General features: G+C 39.5%; 1 protein-coding gene across 16 annotated transcripts in view; it reads left to right on the top strand.

The window, feature by feature from the left end:
• The window catches only part of baz2ba (bromodomain adjacent to zinc finger domain, 2Ba), a 105,350-nt gene that overhangs the window by 69,547 nt on the left and 15,434 nt on the right, over window positions 1-20,369 (top strand). For 4 of the 16 annotated variants that reach the window (XM_041786777.1, XM_041786390.1, XM_041786939.1 and 1 more), the window contains exons 6-20: window positions 499-695; window positions 809-1,012; window positions 3,865-4,473; window positions 8,208-8,946; window positions 9,866-10,135; window positions 12,425-12,485; window positions 12,641-12,749; window positions 13,549-13,650; window positions 14,226-14,448; window positions 14,986-15,078; window positions 17,712-17,773; window positions 18,049-18,114; window positions 18,787-18,852; window positions 19,116-19,160; window positions 19,415-19,447. In XM_041786777.1, coding sequence (XP_041642711.1) covers window positions 499-695; window positions 809-1,012; window positions 3,865-4,473; window positions 8,208-8,946; window positions 9,866-10,135; window positions 12,425-12,485; window positions 12,641-12,749; window positions 13,549-13,650; window positions 14,226-14,448; window positions 14,986-15,078; window positions 17,712-17,773; window positions 18,049-18,114; window positions 18,787-18,852; window positions 19,116-19,160; window positions 19,415-19,447 — 2,879 coding nt within the window. The remainder of the gene's footprint in view (window positions 1-498; window positions 696-808; window positions 1,013-3,864; window positions 4,474-8,207; window positions 8,947-9,865; window positions 10,136-12,424; window positions 12,486-12,640; window positions 12,750-13,548; window positions 13,651-14,225; window positions 14,449-14,985; window positions 15,079-17,711; window positions 17,774-18,048; window positions 18,115-18,786; window positions 18,853-19,115; window positions 19,161-19,414; window positions 19,448-20,369) is intronic. The other 12 variants (XM_041786524.1, XM_041787512.1, XM_041787186.1 and 9 more) reach the window with 5 other exon arrangements.

Genomic DNA, 20,369 nt, shown 5'->3' with positions numbered 1-20,369 from the left:
TGTGTTTGTGAGTTAATGAATCACCCTACTTAGATATAATGGCACTTTGGACAGATAAAAAACATCCCAATCCCCATTTCTCCTCTCCCACTATCTCTATCTGTGTGTCTGCTTCTCTCACAGCCTCAATCCACTTTGTCCTGTGATGAGATTTCTCCTTTTCACGACAGATTTAATGACTTTCAGTCCCCACTTAGTGATTCTGTCAACCTCTCTCTCCCCCCTTTTCCTCCCGTTCCCTCTCGTAATCTCTGTTTCTTGCACTCTTTTAATTTCACAGTATCTTTTAATTTATCTTTTATTATGTAAACCACTCATGTTGGGCTTGTGCCTCGCGCTGCCAGCATGTTTGATGAGATCCACGTATAAATCAATATTTTTATTAGCCTTATTTCATTCTGCAGTTTGTTCCAGATATTTTATTATCCCGTGTAGCAAAGTTTTCAGAGAAGATGGAGCTGATTACTGATAACTGGGGGATCTGGATTGTGTTCTCAGGGGTAAACGGGGCAGTGAATGGCAGCGGGGTCTGTCCTCCCACCACACAATCAGGGAGCTTTTCAACGAGTCCGGCTCCTGTTCAGGCATCGACCAAGCCAACCAAAAATTCAGACGCCTCTAACAGCCACCGTAGTAGCCCTCAGAACAATCCAGCAGAGCTGGTGGAAAAGCCGGTCCAGAAAACTAAAGAAAAGGTCAGTACTGTGACAAGTTTCACTCCTCAGTTTGACAAGGAATGATGTAATATTTACAGATCATGTAAAATATAGTGAAGCTGACTTTGCCCTTTTTTTCCTTCTCTACTCAGAAACCACGAAAGAAGCCAGCAGACACTTTAGGGGGGAGCAACAGTGAATCAGGCACATCCTCAGACAGCACAAGTGACGGGTCCATTAGCAGCGATCTGGAAGACCTGGCAGAAGATGATGAAGACGACGACGATGATGATGAGGATGATGAAGAGGACGACAAATTATCAGACTCTGAGAAGCGGGTAAAGAAAAAATCAAAGGTGAGGACAAATGGATAAAATTTTTGTCATAAGAAACGTACTCTGGGGGCGCAGGTGGTCTAGTGGTTTAAAGTGCGCACCATGTATGCGGGCATCCCAGGTTCAAATCCAGTCCGTGGCCCTTTCCGGCATGTCTCTCCCCGCTCTCTTATCCCTGTTTCTGACTCAATCCACTGTCCTCCTCTATCAAATAAAGGCACAAAAAGCCCAAAATAAATATTTTAAAAAGGGGGAAAAAAAAAAATGAAAACGTACTCTGTGACCAGAATCACTTTCTATTTCCCATTTTACCCAAGGTTTTCCCTCTTTTATCATGTGAAAATAATTATCACACCGTCAGATTTTATTCCTGAAGTGTTGGAAAGCTAATTCAGTATTATATAACATAACAACTCATCTGTTTCAAATTTTATTAACAAATAAGGTAATTGGTGCTTAATTGATCCTAAGTCAGGTTCAGTTTAGTTAAGCTAATTTGGTTCACATGCTCATGAAAACATCAACAATGAACATTTAAAACATGCTAGTAGGCATGGTAGATACCTGTCAATGCCTTGTATGAAACCACACTAAAAAGACACCTATGAGGCAATCCTAGCCCCAGAAACTATTACAGGAAACCCCGAAAATCAGTACTTGAGAAGTAACAAGAAAAATGTACAAAATCGCCACAATTGAAAAATCAAACGTTATCAACAGTAAGGATCTTCTAAGTGTTTTTTCTGTATTTCTGTACAACACAGAATGATTGATATCTTTGACATTTTAATTTCACAAGATCGCAGCTCAGTAAATGATTCAGAACTGGTCATGGGATGTTTTGTACAAAAGAAGATGGAGATAGAGATTTTCCAGTTCGTGTGAACATATCACTTAAAATTATTTATGAAATACTGTCAGAAACAAAAAGTTAATTCTGTGTCATATGACACCCTTAGGACTGAGGCTGCCAGCCTGAATGCATTAATCACAATTTGACAATTTGACTTGATAATTAATGCATGAATTTTTTAAAGTTGCTTTAATTACATGCTTTATCATCCCTTTCAACACACTTTGGTTATGTGTCTGCAGCGTCTCCCTGCAGTCACAGTGATGTAAAATAATTCCACCACTGATCCCCGATGTCTCATTTCATTCTAAAAGTCCTCTGCACATTGTGTTATTAAATATTTCCCTTCTTCCCATTCCCTTATTTTCCTTTTAATCTGTAGCACGTACTGTTTTCGTCAGTCAGTTAATGTCACAATCTTTGATCTACCTGAAGTTCCTTGTTTTCTTTTTGGTCTGAATCCAAATGGGAGTTCAATCACCCTGAATTTAAGGTGGGACAAAAATCCAAAATGAAACAAAATGAGTTTTAAATGATTAAAAAAAGGATGTGTAAACAAACTGAGACTAATCATGATTAAATCATTAATCAGTAATTTCTAAGATTAAATGTGATTCAAAACATGGATAATTTGATTTCCCTATTAAGGAAAAATGTAAAGATATGATCCATATTTATTTAAAAATACTGTTTCTGCTACCATACCATTTAATGTCCATGCTAATTTGTTAGCTTGCTATATTCTCTGTACATCATTTGTTCCCAACCTGGTGTCTAGATCCCTCTAGGAGATGTGCCAAAGATCTCAGCGGGGTCTGAAGCTCTGCTGTTAGAAGTGATCAAAATTATCTAACTTCTAAGCCTGTAGTTAACCAAGAAAAGGTTGGTTGGCTGAAATTATGCCCTCTTATCAACCAGTTGATTGGTTTTTGGGGTATTAAAAAAAAAAAAAAAACACCTGCCTATAGCCTAAGCATATAATTTCCTCAAACACGGCATGGTATCTAATTAGAATCATATAGCCCAAAAATAATCTCACATAATTGTTTTTGTCTTAATTTATAACAATAACTGTTGACAGGACCACTTGTTCTAGCAAATGCAGTGTAATTTTCAGATGAACCAGACAGCATGCAGTGTTTATTTACCAAAGTGAAATGAAAAAAGTCAGCAGGAAGGGACTTTTAAGGACAGTAGGCATCACCTTACGTCTTCTGCTCTCTGTCTGTAACAGACAATAACTTTAACATTTTAACAAGATGATAGAGGGACTTCAAACAATGGATTTGCTGACCAGTGAATTTAACAGAGCAGAGCAGTGATACTCACAGCACCACTTCAATACAAGCATCCTGCATCTTGTGTCAAGTTTAAGAAGTGTTGTTTCTAAGTTGTTTGAAGCATAACTGCAATGAAACAATCAGAAAATCGTGCATTTATTGCCACTGCTGGGTCCTCTTACTACCTGGATTGCCAAACACTTTATGCTTGTCTTTCTAGATTTTGGTCGACTGAAAGGTCGACTAATATTGTGATAGCATACTTAATATGTTTTTTTTTTCTTTTTTTTTTTTTAAGGATCTTTTGGTAAGAACAGGTTTCTAGGCCTTGTGTTTGTCTAGGCATAGGATTTTATCTATGAAGCCAGTTAAAAGTGAGAATTTTTCACTGTAATATATCATTTTTCACGTGGGTTCTGGGGCGCTCAGCTTACTCTGATAAAAGCAAGGAGATCTCCAAGAAAAAAAAGTTGGGATCCAGTGCTCTCCATGTTAGTTTAACAGTCTACATCCCATTTAGTGAGTAGAGAGATGTGAATGAGTGAGTAATTTTGGACACAACCACACAGATGTATTTTTGTGTGAAAGTCAGCAGCCTCCAGGCCTCTCTGGGATCTCTGCATCAGACTGCCCTAGGTGCCCACTGCATTAATTTACTAAAATGATGCCCCAAATATGGAATTAATTGAAAGTGATGGTCTTTGTTCGAACATTATTTTAATATTTCATCTCCTCCTCAGGGTTTGATATCCAGCACTGGATCTGCAAAGACAGACGGACCGCTCTCTGGGGAGCTTCAGGATAAGAAGGTCTCCTCAAACCCCCCCACCCTTGTGCCCTTACCTCGCTCTGCCTCCCCTCCTGCCTTGTCCCAAACCTCACCGCTGGCCCTGCACAGCTCCAGGACCCGGACAGACGCGCCACAGCATCACTTCAGTGTGATCCAGTCCACCGGCCTGGCTGCCAACTCAAAGCCCCTGGCGCTCCTCACTCAGCCCCGCAGGGAGTCTTCGCCATCCTCTTCTCCCATCGCTCTCACCACATCCCCAAAGGCTCTATCCAGCACCTCCTCTCCAAAACCACCCAAACTGCTGCCCTCCTCCTCCCCCCAGCACCTGCCCCTCTCCCTCTGCTCCTCCCCTAAGCCACTCTCTGTCCCCTCTCCACCCCGCTCCACTCTCCCGCCGTCTACCTCCCCGAAATCTTTTGGTTTGACCTCATCTGTGACGAGCTCCAGGAAGTCTTCACTGAAGCAGCCTCAGCACACTGGTTCTGGATCTGCCAAATCCAACAAAAAGAAAATGCTGGAGGCTTCACTCGCACAAATCAATGAGTTCAGGCTCAAACAGGTAAGCTCACCTAATAACACAAGTAAATAATTAATTTACACATACAAGTGGCACACCGCATTTCATATTTACAGAGTAGATGAGACGTGGACACTCAAAAGTGCATAGTCAGCTCTACAGTTCAAAGTTATTCCTAACAAACTGACAGTAATGTATTTTTCAACAAGAGCTGAGTGTGCAGTTTAATTTGCAGTTACTCTCCTCTCTTGTGCTTCATCATTACACCACCATAACCAGACCCTTTTTAATCCGGTGGCCGTTTAGCACATTTATTCAACAGCACATCCAGGCAGCTCACAGACAGCTACAGAACTGTTCGGGTGAAGCTGCACACTTAATTTAAAAATGAAATCAGAGCATTGACTAATGCAGTTGCTCATTCACAAGAGGCTTGGATGATGTATCATAGAAAAACATGTTCCAGAGAGCCTCTTTAAAATGATAACATGGCTGTAAGCAAACTCTTAACTGCTCTGTAGTTGGACATCAGAGAGATTCTTTGTTTCGTGTAGTTCATTAAGGAGGCTGTACTTGTTGAAGTAAACTGGTAGGGCAGTGGGATTGGTCACAAAAACAACAAGACATCTGAGACATTTAGTAATGTTAATAGATATTACCAAGGGATACTTCTATTTGTAAATTTGGTGACACAGTCAAAAATTCCTGTAATCTTGGAAGAGAAAAAAGAATTTGAATACTTTTCAAAAGAAAGGTTACTGGAGTGCTGAGAAAGTCAATTTTGTTCTTTTATTGATCACATATTACCAGCTACCCTGTTAAATATAATTGTTTCAATGCCTTAATCACAGTAATGTAAGTTTAATCTCTTTAGGAAGGCCGGGAATTCCTTAAACTTAGAAGACTTACAAGGACAGCATTGTTCTGGTCGTTTTTTATCATTCATGACTTAATAAGGGAAATTTAGCAAACTTCCCACACTGAGAGGCACTTTTGTTCATTTTATGATATAACGGTGCCCTGGTGTGGTCAACAGTACCTTTTAGTAAAGTGTTTTGATTTGCAGATGGCCCAAATCAATCAACTAATCAATCAATCAACCTTTATTTACTCTCGAGAAATCACTGGGAGGGCAACCCTCATTTACAACAATGTTGAGTCAACTAAAGAGGAACTATTAGAGAAAATTGATAAATAGAAGGAAGTTTAAAGCACACTGAACATAAAGTCTAAACAATCAAGGTAGAATAAGATTCAGCTTAAAAATTGGAGTCACAAATGGACTAAATGCTGTTTAAAAAAGTTCAAAGTATATATATATATGTACAGTGCTTAACAAATTTATTAGACCATCTGTCATATTTGTCACAAAGACCATCCAGCATCATGAAGTGCTTTTAATGTGAACTCTTTCACTCTCTCCATGTTTTAACATTTTGAACAGGAATGAGGAATTTCAAACTGAATTCACCCAAATTTGAGCCGGCTCACTGGGCTTCTCTGAGAAGTCAGAAATTAATCAAGCATAACATTCAAGCACTAAAACTCATTTTTCTGTTCAGGAATGCAAGAAAATAACTACAATTTGACATATTAATCAAGAAATATTTACGTGCTTTACTATTTGTCAGGTTTTTTTTTTGTAAATCAGTAAATTTGAAAATTAATGATAACAATAATAATTATATTTTAGCATTAAAAATATCATTTGGGTTAAAGAGCTTTTACATATTGGTGTATTAACCGTTGCAGAAACATAAAAACTGATTTTGGTAATTACCAGCGCTGTTAATAAGGGCAGCTGTGGCAGAAACCTTATTTTGGTTAGGGTTAGGGTGGTCTAATAAATTTGTTAAGCACTGTGTGTGTGTATATGTATATATATATATTTATATTTATATATATATATATATATATATATATATATATATATATATATATATATATATATATATATACAAGAGGATATGCATGCATATAGAATGTGAGGGTAAAAAAAAATAATAATTCCAAAATACCCAAACGACAAAGGCTGATCTTAAGCAAATGCTGTAAATTGTTAAATGAGCAATGAGTAGAATTAACAAGCTGTCTTAATCCTACATAAAGCCTTTTTCTTCAACATAGGGTCTTAAATCCTTAAGGATATCTTTTTGACTATTATCATTAATTAATACTGAATGACCTGGTGGCAGATACATCTAAATTTGGATGTTCTGCCTGCTTTATATATTTTATGACTTTCTTTATGTATCATTGTGTTTTTCTGTTAAGTTTCTTATTGTCTGTGAGAAACTTAGTGAGTTGTGCTGCTGCCTGTTTTGCCAGGAATCTCTTAAAAAAGAGAATTTTCATCACAGTGATGCATTCCTGGTAAAATAGGAGCGAAACAAAACATTTTGAAAAATGTAGTTATTGTAAATATAATATTTCTCATTAATTGTAAAATATTGTGATTACATAGACTTTGAAATTATTGAAACACAATGCTGTAATTTTTACCACTAACTATTATTGCCAGAGCTTAATGAACATTAGGAATGTCAAATCCTAAACCCAGCACTCATTTGTCAATAATTTCCTCAAGACTGGTAGTAAGACTAGTTTCCCACAGTTTCATTTTGCACTTATTAAGATTTTTAGCAGGTTGTTTACCTACCTGCTTATTTGATGATGTTGCAGATAGCATATGCTATTTCCCATGTTTATTTACGTGGGATTGCGCCTTTTAATGTTTTGCTCTGGTGAACTTTGCCTATCACAGTGGCTTAGCTGTAGTTTAACCTTAAAGTCTCTACTTGTCAAATGAGTTGTAATGAGTTCAAACCTCCTTTTATGACTAGCTTGCTAAGTCTCATAATCTATGATGTCTTGTGGCTCTCTCTGTACTTTAAGTATTTAAAGGTTTTGCCTCTTTTACAGTGGTTACAGTAAATCTGCTGCTGCTGTATTTATTAGTCCGTGGATGGTTAATGCTTTTAGTTTCATTACTGTTCTTAAGCATGCTTTGCATCTGCAAAAATGCTGCTGTATTATTTATGTTCTTCAATTGCTGCAGATGAAATAGAATAAAAATTGCCATTTCCTTGGTTCCACTGCACAAATTCCCTTCCCTCAGATGAAATATGAATGATAGCACAATAATCAATAAGCTAAACCTTTTGAGATCAGCTTATTCTGTGAAAATCATTCCCCCTTTCCTGTTTTACCAGTATAGAGAAGTTTACAACGAGCTAAATTCCCCCTGTGGTTTCAGCACTGTTACTGTATTTCATGGTCTGTGAAATTGATTTGTTTCACTTCATATCACATCTAGTTGAAAGTGCAACACTGAAGTCTAACCTGCCTTTGCTTAAACACCGATTGAGCCAAACTTGTCATCAGTGTAAAAAAGGCAAACATGGCCAGCTGCAGGATGATAATGATGATGGAGCTTTTCAAACAGGCAAAGGAGTAATTACATTTTTAGAGAGAGACTCACTGTCTATTTTTGTGAACTTGGCCGAGTACAATGCCTTTAGTTATTGCATTTATGTTCTTTTTGTTTCTCAAAAAAGGGCTTCGACACAGTTAACTGTACCAGTGTTCACTATTGTAGTTTTGTCACCTGCTCAAACAATCAACAGTGATTCGAACTGACAGCTAGAGCAGCTCCACTTTGTCCTATTTCTTTTCTTATTTTGTTCCAAACCTTTCTTTGTTCCTCCTGCTCTCCCTCCCTCCCCCTGACTCCCTGGCTCTCCTTGTCCTCTCCGTCTCTCCTCCTCTATTCCCAGACTCTCATGTCCCAAGGGCAGACGTTCCCAGCTGAGCTAAAGAAGCAGCAGCAGGGGCCAAAAAAGTCTCCTAAGAGGACGTCTCTGTCTTCATCACCACTGCATCCTGCTCCTCCTCCCCAGAACAATCACTCCAACCTCTTCCTCTCGAGTGCCCTGCTGGGGCTCCCTGAACCCCATCACCCTAATGGAGTCATCCAAAGCACCACTCAGGACGCACCTCTGGCCCTCATCACCAAACCTCGCAAAGACTCGGCCTCCAAAGGCAAGTCCCCTCAGTGCGATACGGATGCTGGGTCCATGCCTGTCAATCTGAGCACAGGGGCGAGCAGAACCCAAACAGCCGCCCACGCTGGGGCTCCGTCACAGCCCTCCACTACCTCACCCCATGCAACAGGCCATGGATCCAGAAAGAACAAGACCCCCAAGGGAAAGGGACAGACACCAGGGCAGGGGCAGGGACAAGCAGACCCTTTAGCTGCCTGGAAGGGCTTCTCTCAGAACCACCTGGTCCAGTCTCTGGTAGACTTGTTTCGTGGAGGAGAGTCAGGGATCGGGATCCCTGGAGTTAGTATCCCCGGAGTCGGAATTCCTGGAGTGGGGATCCCTGGGACGTGTAACCCCACAGCTGGTCTCCCGGCTAATAAGGAATCTGATGACTCTGCAGATGACGATGATGATGAGGATGACGACCTTGAGGAGGAGGAGGATGAAGAGGACTCAGATGATAGTCTGTCAGGTAGTATCTTCTATCTACAAAAGTGACCTCAGCTTTTTAATAAGCTGGTATATTACTCCATTACCAAGTCATTTCCTGGTAAAACACACACATGATTTGCGGCTATAAATATTTTATCATCAGTTATTGATTTGCGCTCGTTCCTGTTATTTAAGTTCGATGGTGTAGCTGTTCTGGGATCCCCATGCCCTTTCACGAGCCTATGTGAAAAGTATTATGTAAGAACAGCACACGTTCCTGCTCTTCCTATGTCATTGAGAAAAGCCTAAGCCAGGGAGAGAGCAGCAAACCTCAGCGCAGAGCAGGCATCAGTGACAACAGAATGACATTGATTAAGTCAGAAACAGAATAAAGGAGGAGCTGGGGTAGAGGAGGGTTGCAAGAGCAGCTTGCTGAGAGTGCAGCAGTGCATAGCCAGGGCAGAGCAGTTTAGATAAGGCAACATGAGAGCGATTAGCCAATAGCTTGCTCAGAGCAAATCAGCTGGCTGACAGCAGATGAGGGCTTGCGTGAGATCAGCTAAACTCAGTTATGACAGTGCTTGACTCCATGGCCTGCCTGAACTAATGCTTTATGCTCGATTTTTTTATGTAGGCAAATAAAATCAGCAAATTCCCCAAGTGAGATTTCATTATGACAAAATTAAGATGTAAAAACAATAAAACGTGCTTGATTGATAGCAGTAACTGTATGTTTGTGCAAAATAACCGGTAATTGAGTAATTATTTCAAGTCAGAGTCACACAAGGATCTATCCAAGCTCAGTTGTTTTAAAAGCCCTTTTAGTTAATACAAACTCAGTCACATGCTAAAAAATCAGTAAATTAATCAGACTTCTTGTGGTGATTGGAAGTCTATAAAATTAAAAAAAAAAATAAGAATAATAATCCTCACCAATTTGTGCTATTCACTTTCTTCAGAGTCTGACACGAACTCTGACAGCGACATCTCTGGAAAGAAAGTGAAGGAGTTAAAGCTGCTGCCGTCTGGATCATCTAAGAAGGAGATGACTCCCCGCAGGCTAACCAAAGGCCCTGAACTACTGAACACCTCAACTAATCACACCGCCACCAGCTGCTCTCCCCTCAACCTGCAGGTCATCAAGACTCCAACCATTGTCACCAGCTCCAGTGCCTTGGCCTATCACAGCTCTCCTGGCTCATCATCCTACAGCCTGGCCTCTCCATTAGGTAAAGTACACTGAAAACGCAGTATAATTCTTGGGTATGTTTAAAAATATCACATACCAAAAGGAACAGTTGTGTTTCGGCTTGTTATGCCTTTATGGGAGAGACAGAACTGTGGGTTGAGTCAGAGATTGGGGAGAGGGACTGAGTGGGGAATGAAATTTGAAAAGGGAGTCACATGTCAGACATGAGATAAGAAATGTTTTGGCTGTGATGGATTACAAATGTGTGAAAGATAAAGTTTCTGATCACTTGGTTAACAGGTAAATATCACACCTTTGTTGTCATATTAGCAGATTGTTATTTTCAACACACTGGAATAAACATTATCATTAGAAAGCTGTTGTATAAGGTTAGCAGTGTGCATGTCTAAACCATGTTTGTGTTTACCTAAAGAACCCATCATGCTCTGATGACTGCTTAAAGGGATTGTTAATTTTAAGAAGGCAGGAAGGAGGCGGTTGGTCGTCAAGGCCAAACCGGAGCTCTGAGGTCCTGTAGGTACATGCCTAAGAGCCCTGACAACTTGTTTGGCACAGCAACAAGGTTAATTTCCGCCTTCTTTCAATGCGGAGAGATTACCCAGATCAGAGAAAATAGGACAAATGTGTAGCTTGCCAGGAATGTACCAAGCAGACATTCCAGTCCTTCCCCCCACTAATAGAAATCTTCTTTTCTCTGATGCTGCTTTTAGACAGAAACTCTTCATCAGACAACAGCATGTCATCTAAATTCACTCTGCTGTTCATATTTGTCTGGGTTTGGTATTTTAATATGATGAATTTAGTAATGGCAGTCCAAAGAATTTAGAGAATTTGTGGTAACTTCTTGTTGGGAAAGCTTGATTTTTGAGAGTATAATGCATATTTACTCATCGTTTACTATAGCTCAAATAATATATCTGTCTGCCAATGTTTTTAGGCCTGTATGGGCTTATCAGAGATATATAGAATTTAGTATGTATACATCCAAATATGTGCCAATATGTTAACTTTCTCAGCAACATTAAATACAGAAATAATGGCCAGTGGGATTTCAAAATGGTGTCATTCAGAAGTTTGTGAAGATGAGTGCACTCTGACTTCATGATTGTCAACTTTGGAAACTGTGCAGCACATGTACATAACAGCTGAGCAGATGATTGTCCATGTTTGAATTGAAAATCCATGTAGAAAAGACTCTTGACAGTAAAACTACAGCATATAAAGGCTATAATATTCAGTGCATTGGTTGCAGGTTCAGCTTTCAGCCTTAGCTGATGTAACAGTATCAAAATGTCATTGTACGATAAAACTCCGGTAACAAGTCCACGGTACGGTATTTACTGTAGTATAAAAAAGGAATTGAAGACTTGGAATAGAAAGTAATGTCAGCATTTATTTAACAAAAATCAGCATCAAATATCCCAATGAGCACAAAAAGGGGCTGTAGGTGTGCACTAGGCTAAAAAGTATACCTGTACTTTGTCTCCCCGTGTTTACTAATCTTCTAAAACCTCTGTTGTCCACCACAATAGATACCTGTAGGACTTTGGTTATATATTCATCGATTCACCTTGTGACCTCATGAATCCTTGCACTGTTGAAGGGAAGTGCGATTGTGAACACTTCCTTAAGAGTCTTTTGGCCTGGCTGGATTCTGCTCCTTGCATCTTTGCAAATCTTTTCAGGGTGACGATTTGCCAAGTGGCTCCGTATGTTACCTTCTGGCAATTTCTCCATGTTGTCTTCTGCTTGTCTGTCACTTTTTCTCCTTTCTCGTTGCTTGACATCGAGAAACCAAAACGCTTACACACATCAGATTTAAGATTGGAGGCTCCGCAGTATCAAAACCTTAAGTTGCCTGGGTCGCCCCATAGACTGGTTCTCATTTGCCACTTGTAGCATCCACCATTTTCACACTGTTAGATCAAGCCAGGGAGTGGGGCTCAAACATTCGAACAAGGGCCTGTAGTTTCCACTTCCCCTTCACTCTGCTCTGGTAAAAAAAATACACCTTTGCCCTGGAAACCTACCATCACATGTTCACGATGACACCTAGGCGCTTCACTTACTGTGATATATTTACAATACTGTTACATCTCTATAAATGATTAATTGAATGAATGAATGAATAAATAAATAAACCCTTTATCTTCCAATATATTGGTAATCTGACATTTTCTCCTATAAAATAAGTGTTCACAGTTTCAAAAATCCCACCTCTGTCAGAATTTTTTTGGGTATGTTTGTGAGGTTTCCAGTTGTTCATGTTGTGCTGTCAGATTGATTGTTGAACTGTGTCTCTTCACAGGCTTAGGAAAGAGGAAGAGGGTGATGGATGAGAAGGAGTTGATGACACCTCTGGAGTTGGGGTACGTACAAGAGGCTGGGAGAACGACAGCTTTTATGAAATGATTCACTTCGGAGTCTTGTCATATTCAAGATCACATCCTCAAATGGTCAAAAATCCACTGCACTTGCTTTTTTTCTGAACAAGTGTGTAATTTCTTCATTGTCAAAAACACAGGTGGCGGCGAGAGACAAGAATCAAATCAGTTGCTGGTCGGCCGCAGGGCGAGGTGGCCTACTACGCCCCCTGTGGCAAGAAACTAAGGCAGTACCCAGATGTGATGAAGGTACCTCTTCCTGACAATGCTGCAGTCTAGTTGACAGTAATGATACAGAAGCAGATGTTTGGAGGCATACAGATGAGCAGCTGAGATTCTACAGGAATAACAGGGGGGATCTTTGTGGGCAGCCTGCTTTGATGATTTATTATTGATGGATATTTTTGGTAGTCTTTGCAGCACTGCTCATCCACATTACTCTAACAAATGCTTGTGTATCAGAAATTTAATCTGTGTTGTTGCTCCAGCTGCACTCAAACCCGACCCCCACCCCACCCAGCTTCCTGTGACCCTCATAGTGAGAGATGATTTTAGTAGATACTCTTCCTTTGTCACTTTTTCACCCTTCCTCTCCCCTTGAAAATATATAATGGTTAGTTTTGGGATGCACAGCTCTCACCCCTTTTCTACATTATATTAAAGGATGCAATCTCTTCCTTTTTGCTTCACCTAAAGCTCTGCCACGCTAATCGTCAGAGCTGCCTTTGAGTGTTGTAGTGCAAAGAGAAAAATGTGTACTCATTCACTCACTGCTAGAGATTCAGCAGGCAGTAAAAAGCCTAGCATGGCCACAGATAAATAAGAAAGGGACTGAATTGTGCAACCCAAGGTCAGAACCGTTTTTCTCTCCTGAGAGCTTTTGCTCTTTTTTTGTCCCCTGGCTTTTATAATGATTAGTAGCACTGCACAGAAGCACACTGTAACCTAACTCCCCCCAATCTAGAGCCTCCCAGTTGCTTTTCAATGTCGCTAATTTCACAATTTTTTTCTGCCTAAACCAACGCCATTATTATTTTCTCTTCTGTAGTATCTATCCAGAAATGGAATAAGTGGCATCACGCGTGATAATTTTAGCTTCAGTGCAAAGATAAGGGTTGGTGACTTCTATGAAGCCAGAGAAGGACCCCAGGTGACTGCCTTTCATCTCTCTCTCTCTCTCTCTGTCCCCGATCCCTGTTCATCTTTTCATCTAGTGGCAGGCAAAGCTTCATGCAGCAGTCACTGTCAGGGCATGGATAGGAATCAACCAAAACCCTCAGTAGTCCTAGTTCATAGACCTCTCACTGTGCATGGATAAATGTAATAATCAGACATTACTTCCACAGGTGACCAGTGATATATGCCATGTAATGTGACTGTGATATAAAGAGATAAATAGAAAGTGTATGTTCAATCAGAAGCAGAGATTTTTTAAGCATAAATTCTTGAAGTGGTGAGGGCCAGAGAAACTAGACTATAAATTTCTAATCAGTTAATTACTTGTTTGTATTAATGCTTTTTTGTCTAATGTAGAAAATGTAATGATATATCAATTTTAAAAGAACACCGAGTTGAATTAAGCCAGATAAGTTTAGCAAGCCAATGATTAAATTGTTTAATTCACATTAAATGATTCATATAAACACGTCAATCATTGTTTCATCTCTCACCACCCCTCCCAATCTCCCAATCTATCCGTCTCTCCATCTTATTATCTCTCTCCAGGGTTTACAGTGGAGCCTGTTGAAGGAAGAGGAGGTCATTCCTCGTATTTTGGCCATGGAAGGTCGAAGGGGTCGCCCCCCTAATTCTGAACGTCAGTTACAGGGCGAGTCAGCCAAAGGTAACCGACGGAGGAAGGGACGGCCTCCTAATGTGGGTGATCCGCTGGTACCCGAGGGCCCCAGTCCCAGTGAGGTCAAACTTCTGCGCAAACTAGAGGCTCAAGGTGAGCAGAGGAAATGAGCCCTGAAATATGTTTGTCAGAAGTGTGTGTGCCATTAATCAAGCAGCCATTATGCAGGCAGCAGAGGCCAAGGAGGGAGTTGCCTTTTTTTCTGTAATGCCTGTTTGTCAGATCCGTCTACTTTAAAAGGAGTGAGAGATACTTTTTCAGTTTGAATCAGCATTGCTGTCACGTCCTTATAGGATGTTGTTTGGATTTAGTGTGCCTTTGAGAAAACTATAACTGCAGGTATTGTTTTAACTAAAACAGTGCTCTTTGGTTTGCAGTTCTGCCCTTGAAAAAAACACTGTAAACATGTTTATCTCTGTATTTTTGATTTCCATATTGACTTAATACATGAATAGATCAAATTCCTTTTTTGAGAAAAATACATTGTTTTTAAGAATCTGTCCATAAGTTTGGTCTCAATTTAAAAAAAAAAATAAAAAGCTAAAGATCTTTTTGAGTCAAATATGCTAGGTCAGGCCGCAGCAGCATTTAGATGCTCCTGAATCACTGACAAAACCTCTCCTCCTGCAGAGATAGCCCGACAGGCCGCCCAGATGAAACTGATGAGAAAACTGGAAAAGCAGGCACTGGCGCGTGCAGCCAAAGAAGCACGGAAACAGCAAGGTAAACTCAATTTTTCCTCTGTGTGTGTGTATGTGTTGTTAATAAGAGCAACGGGCTGTAAGGATGTTAGTGGGATTTTTTCTGCTGGTCTGACGGTTGCATCAAACCAGCATGAAAGTATGAAAACCAGCAGAGCCAACAGCCTCTATGGACACTTCTTATACAGACTTTGCTTGTATGTAGGCTCAGATAAATTTTCATCACATTGAGCTTTAATCTTCTTGCTGCTCTAATCTTCATGTCTATCATGCTGCTGCTTTCAAGTATTTTACTTATACACATTTTTATCTGTATACAAAACTCCAAAGATAAAAATTCAAATCAAAATCTTAGTTTGTTTCTGTATTTATGGGTTTCTATTAAGGACTTTATTATGGAATAGTCACTCATTTTTTTTAAGGCAGGGAATCCCAAACTTTTCAGCCTGTGGCCCCCTCAAAAAATAGTCCCTGAATCTGGGGCCCCCACTGTCCCTAGAGGTGATGAGGAAAATGTTGCCTACAGCCACACAGTCTTACTGACAAACCTTTCTCAACCATGACATAAGAACACAGCAGTCAAAATGGCCCTCGTTATTTAAAGTAATTTATTGTATTATATTTATCTCCATGTACAGACTGTAGCACTGAATGTAATAACACACAGGTGACAGGTACAGTATGTAGGCATCTTGAAAGAGCAACAGATCCCTTCATTAAAACTGTCATACATATGAAAACTTACATTTGAAGGAGTCTTCTTACATTATTTTCTGTTGAACTTAAACTCACCTTTAGACTAGTTTCATTGAAACTCAAACAATTTTATTAGAGCTGCTCCCTCATGTCTCATTTCACTTTAAACAATCCACAGACAACTCAGTGGACGAGTCAAAAGTCATCTGCACCCTATGTTATTAAATGTTTACCTTTTTATGTTCCCCTGTCAGCTTTAATCCATAACAACTTCCTTTTTCATAGTTCGATTCATGCCATAATCTTTGATCTAGTTCCTTATATTCTTTCAATATAAAGCAGGTCTGTATCCAAACAGGAAGTTGATTATCCCTAAGACGGAACAAAAATTAAAAACAAAAGAAAATCATTTAAAAGTTCACCAAAAGGTCACCAGTTTAGCTCAGTTAGTAGAGCAGGCACACATAGACTGAGGCTGTAGTCCTCAATGCACTGGTTGCTGGATTGATCAACAATCCCAGTGCATGCGGTGTTTCCCCCACCCCATCTTCCCATGTTCCTGTCTCTCTTCAGATCTCCTCTCACTTCAGGAAAAAACCCTAAAGAAATACTTTCAAAAAATAAGATTAAAATAAATAAATGCAAAGGAGTGAAATTTAAAACAGGGAGACAAATTGCAATTAACTGCAGACATTCTGAGATCAATTGCCGTTAAAAAAAAAAGGTATCATTTGACAGCCCTAGATTTTATGTATACTCTAGATATATTTTACAATAATGAGCAAAATGGGGTTCTGTCCCTTCTTTAGGAACCACTACTCTAAGGGTCCTCATACTATTAATTAATTACAATTATTCAAGATTCAAAGCAGTTTTCAGGGGGGTTTGATTGGTTTATAACATCTGAAATTCATTCTGATGCCTTTACATGGCCTAAACAAGCAAATGAAACTGTCAGAAGTAAGTTAGATTTTCTCTACAGGTATTTTAACACATTATGTCATCAAGGGGCGGGATCAGTGATATAATTTGCTTTATTTACAATTTTTATGAATAAAACTTACAGTAAGTGGTAGCTTTGACCAGTGTATTCAATTAAGAGGATTAACTTGTTTGAAAAACTTGAGAATGCATGTAGAGGACATTCTAGCTAACTTTATAAGATTGTAATCATCTTTCTTCACAAATGTTTGCATAAATATTCTCCATAATTTAGGGATGTCTGTGCTGGATGTTCTAAATTTCCTGGTGGAATACCCTTAACCCCTATCTGATTTTGTCTGACTCACTGGGATTTAATAGACTCTGTACTTTTGGGAAACACCAGCCCAATTCCCTAACATCTGGGTCACCAGGCTGTCCACTCACAAATCCTTGCAGCCTTCCCTTAACTTAACAGGTCTTCTCTGACAAAAAACATTATTCTGCTTTTTAATAGTTAAAGTGTTTAGAATCAGCAGAGCTCACCTGCAAAAATGTGATATAATAAATTTCAATGTATTGAGTATTGATCGAATATAGGCATTAAATGTGCCAGAAATCATCAAAATTTGGGGTTTATGACCAAAATTTGTTTTGCCCTATTCCATTAGACATTTCTATTCCTTAATTAAGAATTTTTAGACCTGGTCCAGTGTTGCAAAAAATCTCATCCTTTTCATTTTTGACCGTTTACCATACAAAAAGTTGCATTAATATTTCTCAGCTCAGGTCTTTAAAAGGTCTTAAAAAGTTTTAAATGTGATTTTTAAAACTGTTAAGGAACCCTGGTATTTGTGTATTTTAATGTTGTTTAGTGAAACACTGATCCAAGTTATCTGGCTCTTAAATGTCTTGCCCTATGATACACTTGATCTTAGTTTAAACTCCTTAATAAATAAAGCCTTACAACTTTTAATCTCTGCCTTATTTTGTAGGCCATTACTATATACAGCTTTAACACTGACTTGTATTTTTCAGCTATCATGGCAGCAGAGGAGAGAAGGAAGCAGAAAGAGCAGATCAAGATCCTCAAGCAGCAGGTGGGTTTGCCTCACACATGTACCCACAAATCTTTTTTCCTCTCTTTCTCCTTATCTAAGTGTCCTCACACACATAGCCACTGCAGAAATGCTGAATAGTTATTTTGTGATGCTTTAAAACTTGCTTTTTCAATTACCACCATTACGTCTAGTACTCCACTTATTGCTGCGTCTCTTTGCCCAACCTAAGTGGAAAAGAGTGCTCGGAAAGTGATTTTATCTAGGGGATGTTTTCCACTGTCTCAAATATTAAGAGATTATGTTTTTTTTTACAGGAAAAGATCAAGCGTATTCAGCAGATTCGGATGGAGAAAGAACTCAGGGCGCAGCAAATTTTGGAGGTACAGAATCTGATCCAACAGCACCTCTGATTAAGCAGAACATTCCTGGATAGTTTCAGCCCCTCAGTCTATAGTGTTTTAATCTTCCTAAAGCTCATTACTGAACAGCAGCATGCATTGGAGGGAGTTGCGTCTTCTTAGGCATAATTCCACATGGAACTAATGCTAAATTGGTCTTGGTTGACGGCTGTTGAATATTAAAATGGCTGTTGCTGCCTCTTCAGACCTTATTTAAATTGGACAGAAAAGTCTTTTTTTCATCAGACAACAGTAACAGTTTAGCATAAGTGGGTCGAGGAAAAAAAAAGGTGCTGTTTTTTTCTGCACACACAAACACACATGCAAAGATGCATGAACACACACACATATGCAGGCACACACAATTATGCTGCAGGAGCTTCAAAGTGTTTTAGCAGGACTAAATCAATTTTGAGTTGACACGGTTGACAAGCCACTCTTAACGGGAGGCTTCAACATATTCACAATTAGGTGTTAAAGAGATACATTATTCATTGGCTGTGTTTTACAAATTTCACTGGCATTCAGAAGCATAAAATCTTTGCTCAAACCAGAAAACTGCAAACAATCAGTTAAAGTGCAGCCAAGCCCTCATCCAAGACTGATTGATGTGTGTCTGTCTCTGTGATTTTTGACCTTAATCTTTATTCATAGGCCAAACGCAAAAAGAAGCAAGAAGCCGCCAATGCCAAAATATTGGAAGCTGAAAAACGCATAAAGGTATGTTTGTATTTGTTTAAGTTATAAAAAATTTCATACTACATACGTGGCAAGGATTCTTTTTCTTTTATTTTATCAAGTATCACATGAATTAGATAATTTTGTGTGCAGTGATGTCAGGCTTTTTCCACTTAAAAAGTAGCTGGCAATGAAATTAGAGCAGTGCTTTGAAAGGAGCTTAAATCCAATCATTCTGTAGTGATTTTTTTATGATATCGGCACAATGGAAGCGCATTGATTTTTCTCCCTGTCTTTCCTTTAAGGAAAAAGAGTTGAGGAGACAACAGGCAGAGATTCTCAAACACCAGGTAAGGATTCGCTACACCTTGCTTTATTAGGCTATTTACCTCAAACTTCACTTGAATAGCAATTTGAAGGAGTGAATGGGAAAGAAAGAAAGAGTATTTATGCATCTTTGCGCTTTAAAGACGTGTGTGAGTGTGAATAAATGTCGTTAATTGCCAGACATCTATTTATGATAGCCTTTCTCTTTCTAAACGCCATATTTTTTCTTTTGGATTTAACTTCTGTTCCATAATATTTTGCCAACTCTCTCTGCCAGGAGTTGGAGAGGCATAGACTAGATATGGTATGGGTATGTTTATTTTTGTACATCTAACACCTGCATCGTGTAACTGGTTGTGTTATGGTTGTCATAGCAATGCATTAAGTGTAGCACTGGCTGCTGTCATACTACATTCTTCTGCATGGCTTTCCAGCAAAACCAACAAAAGAGGAAAAAAAAAGAGTCAGTATGCTGCCTCCATCTGCTCGTCCTGAGGGACAACTGACCCTGTCACGGTGGCCAGGCAGATTCTGTCCCCCCCTCCCCCATCCCTCCCCCCCTCTTCTACTCAGAATGCATTGCAAAGACTGCTAGCCAATCCACACTCACTGTCTGAAAGTGCACTCGAGGAGTTTCCATCCATCACATACATCGTCTAACTGTTGTATTGGAGTAGCCTGTGTTACCCATGAGTGCTTGACGATTTTTTCGGCCCAGACATTGAGCTTGTGTCCGTTCGTCCGTGCATCTGTTCTGCAGTCCACAGAGTGCTGGACTTTAACCTGCCCCATCCCAGCCTCTCTGTCATTCACTGTTCCTGTACTCTGCACAAAGAATGAAAAGAGCTACTGAGAATCTGTCTGTCTCTATGGTGGAGATACTTCAAAATGCACACAGCTTGATGAGGTCAAATACTGCTTTGAAATACACCCATTCAAAGACTTATGAAACAATATAATCAGTTCCACCATGGGGACAAAGATGGTTCTGCGTAGCATTTTATTTTGGCCTGGCTGTCTTGCTTGAAGCCCTTCTCACTCATACGCAGTCGCAGCTGAATCTACAGGTCTGCCTATCTGTTTCAAGTTCACAATGAGCTGTTTCCACAAACCTTCTCTTAAAAGCAGGGTAGAATTAAATTTGTTAAATAATCCTGGTATTTACAGTTGTCACATGCTGTTGTATCAGTCTTGATTTATTGCATTTTTTTTATCACAGAGTCCCTAAACAG

This window comes from Cheilinus undulatus, linkage group 1 (genome assembly GCF_018320785.1).
Source record: "Cheilinus undulatus linkage group 1, ASM1832078v1, whole genome shotgun sequence".
NCBI lineage: Eukaryota > Metazoa > Chordata > Actinopteri > Labriformes > Labridae > Cheilinus > Cheilinus undulatus.
The sequence above is the reverse complement of the archived record's forward strand: the minus strand, read 5'-3'. Positions and strand labels throughout refer to the sequence as shown.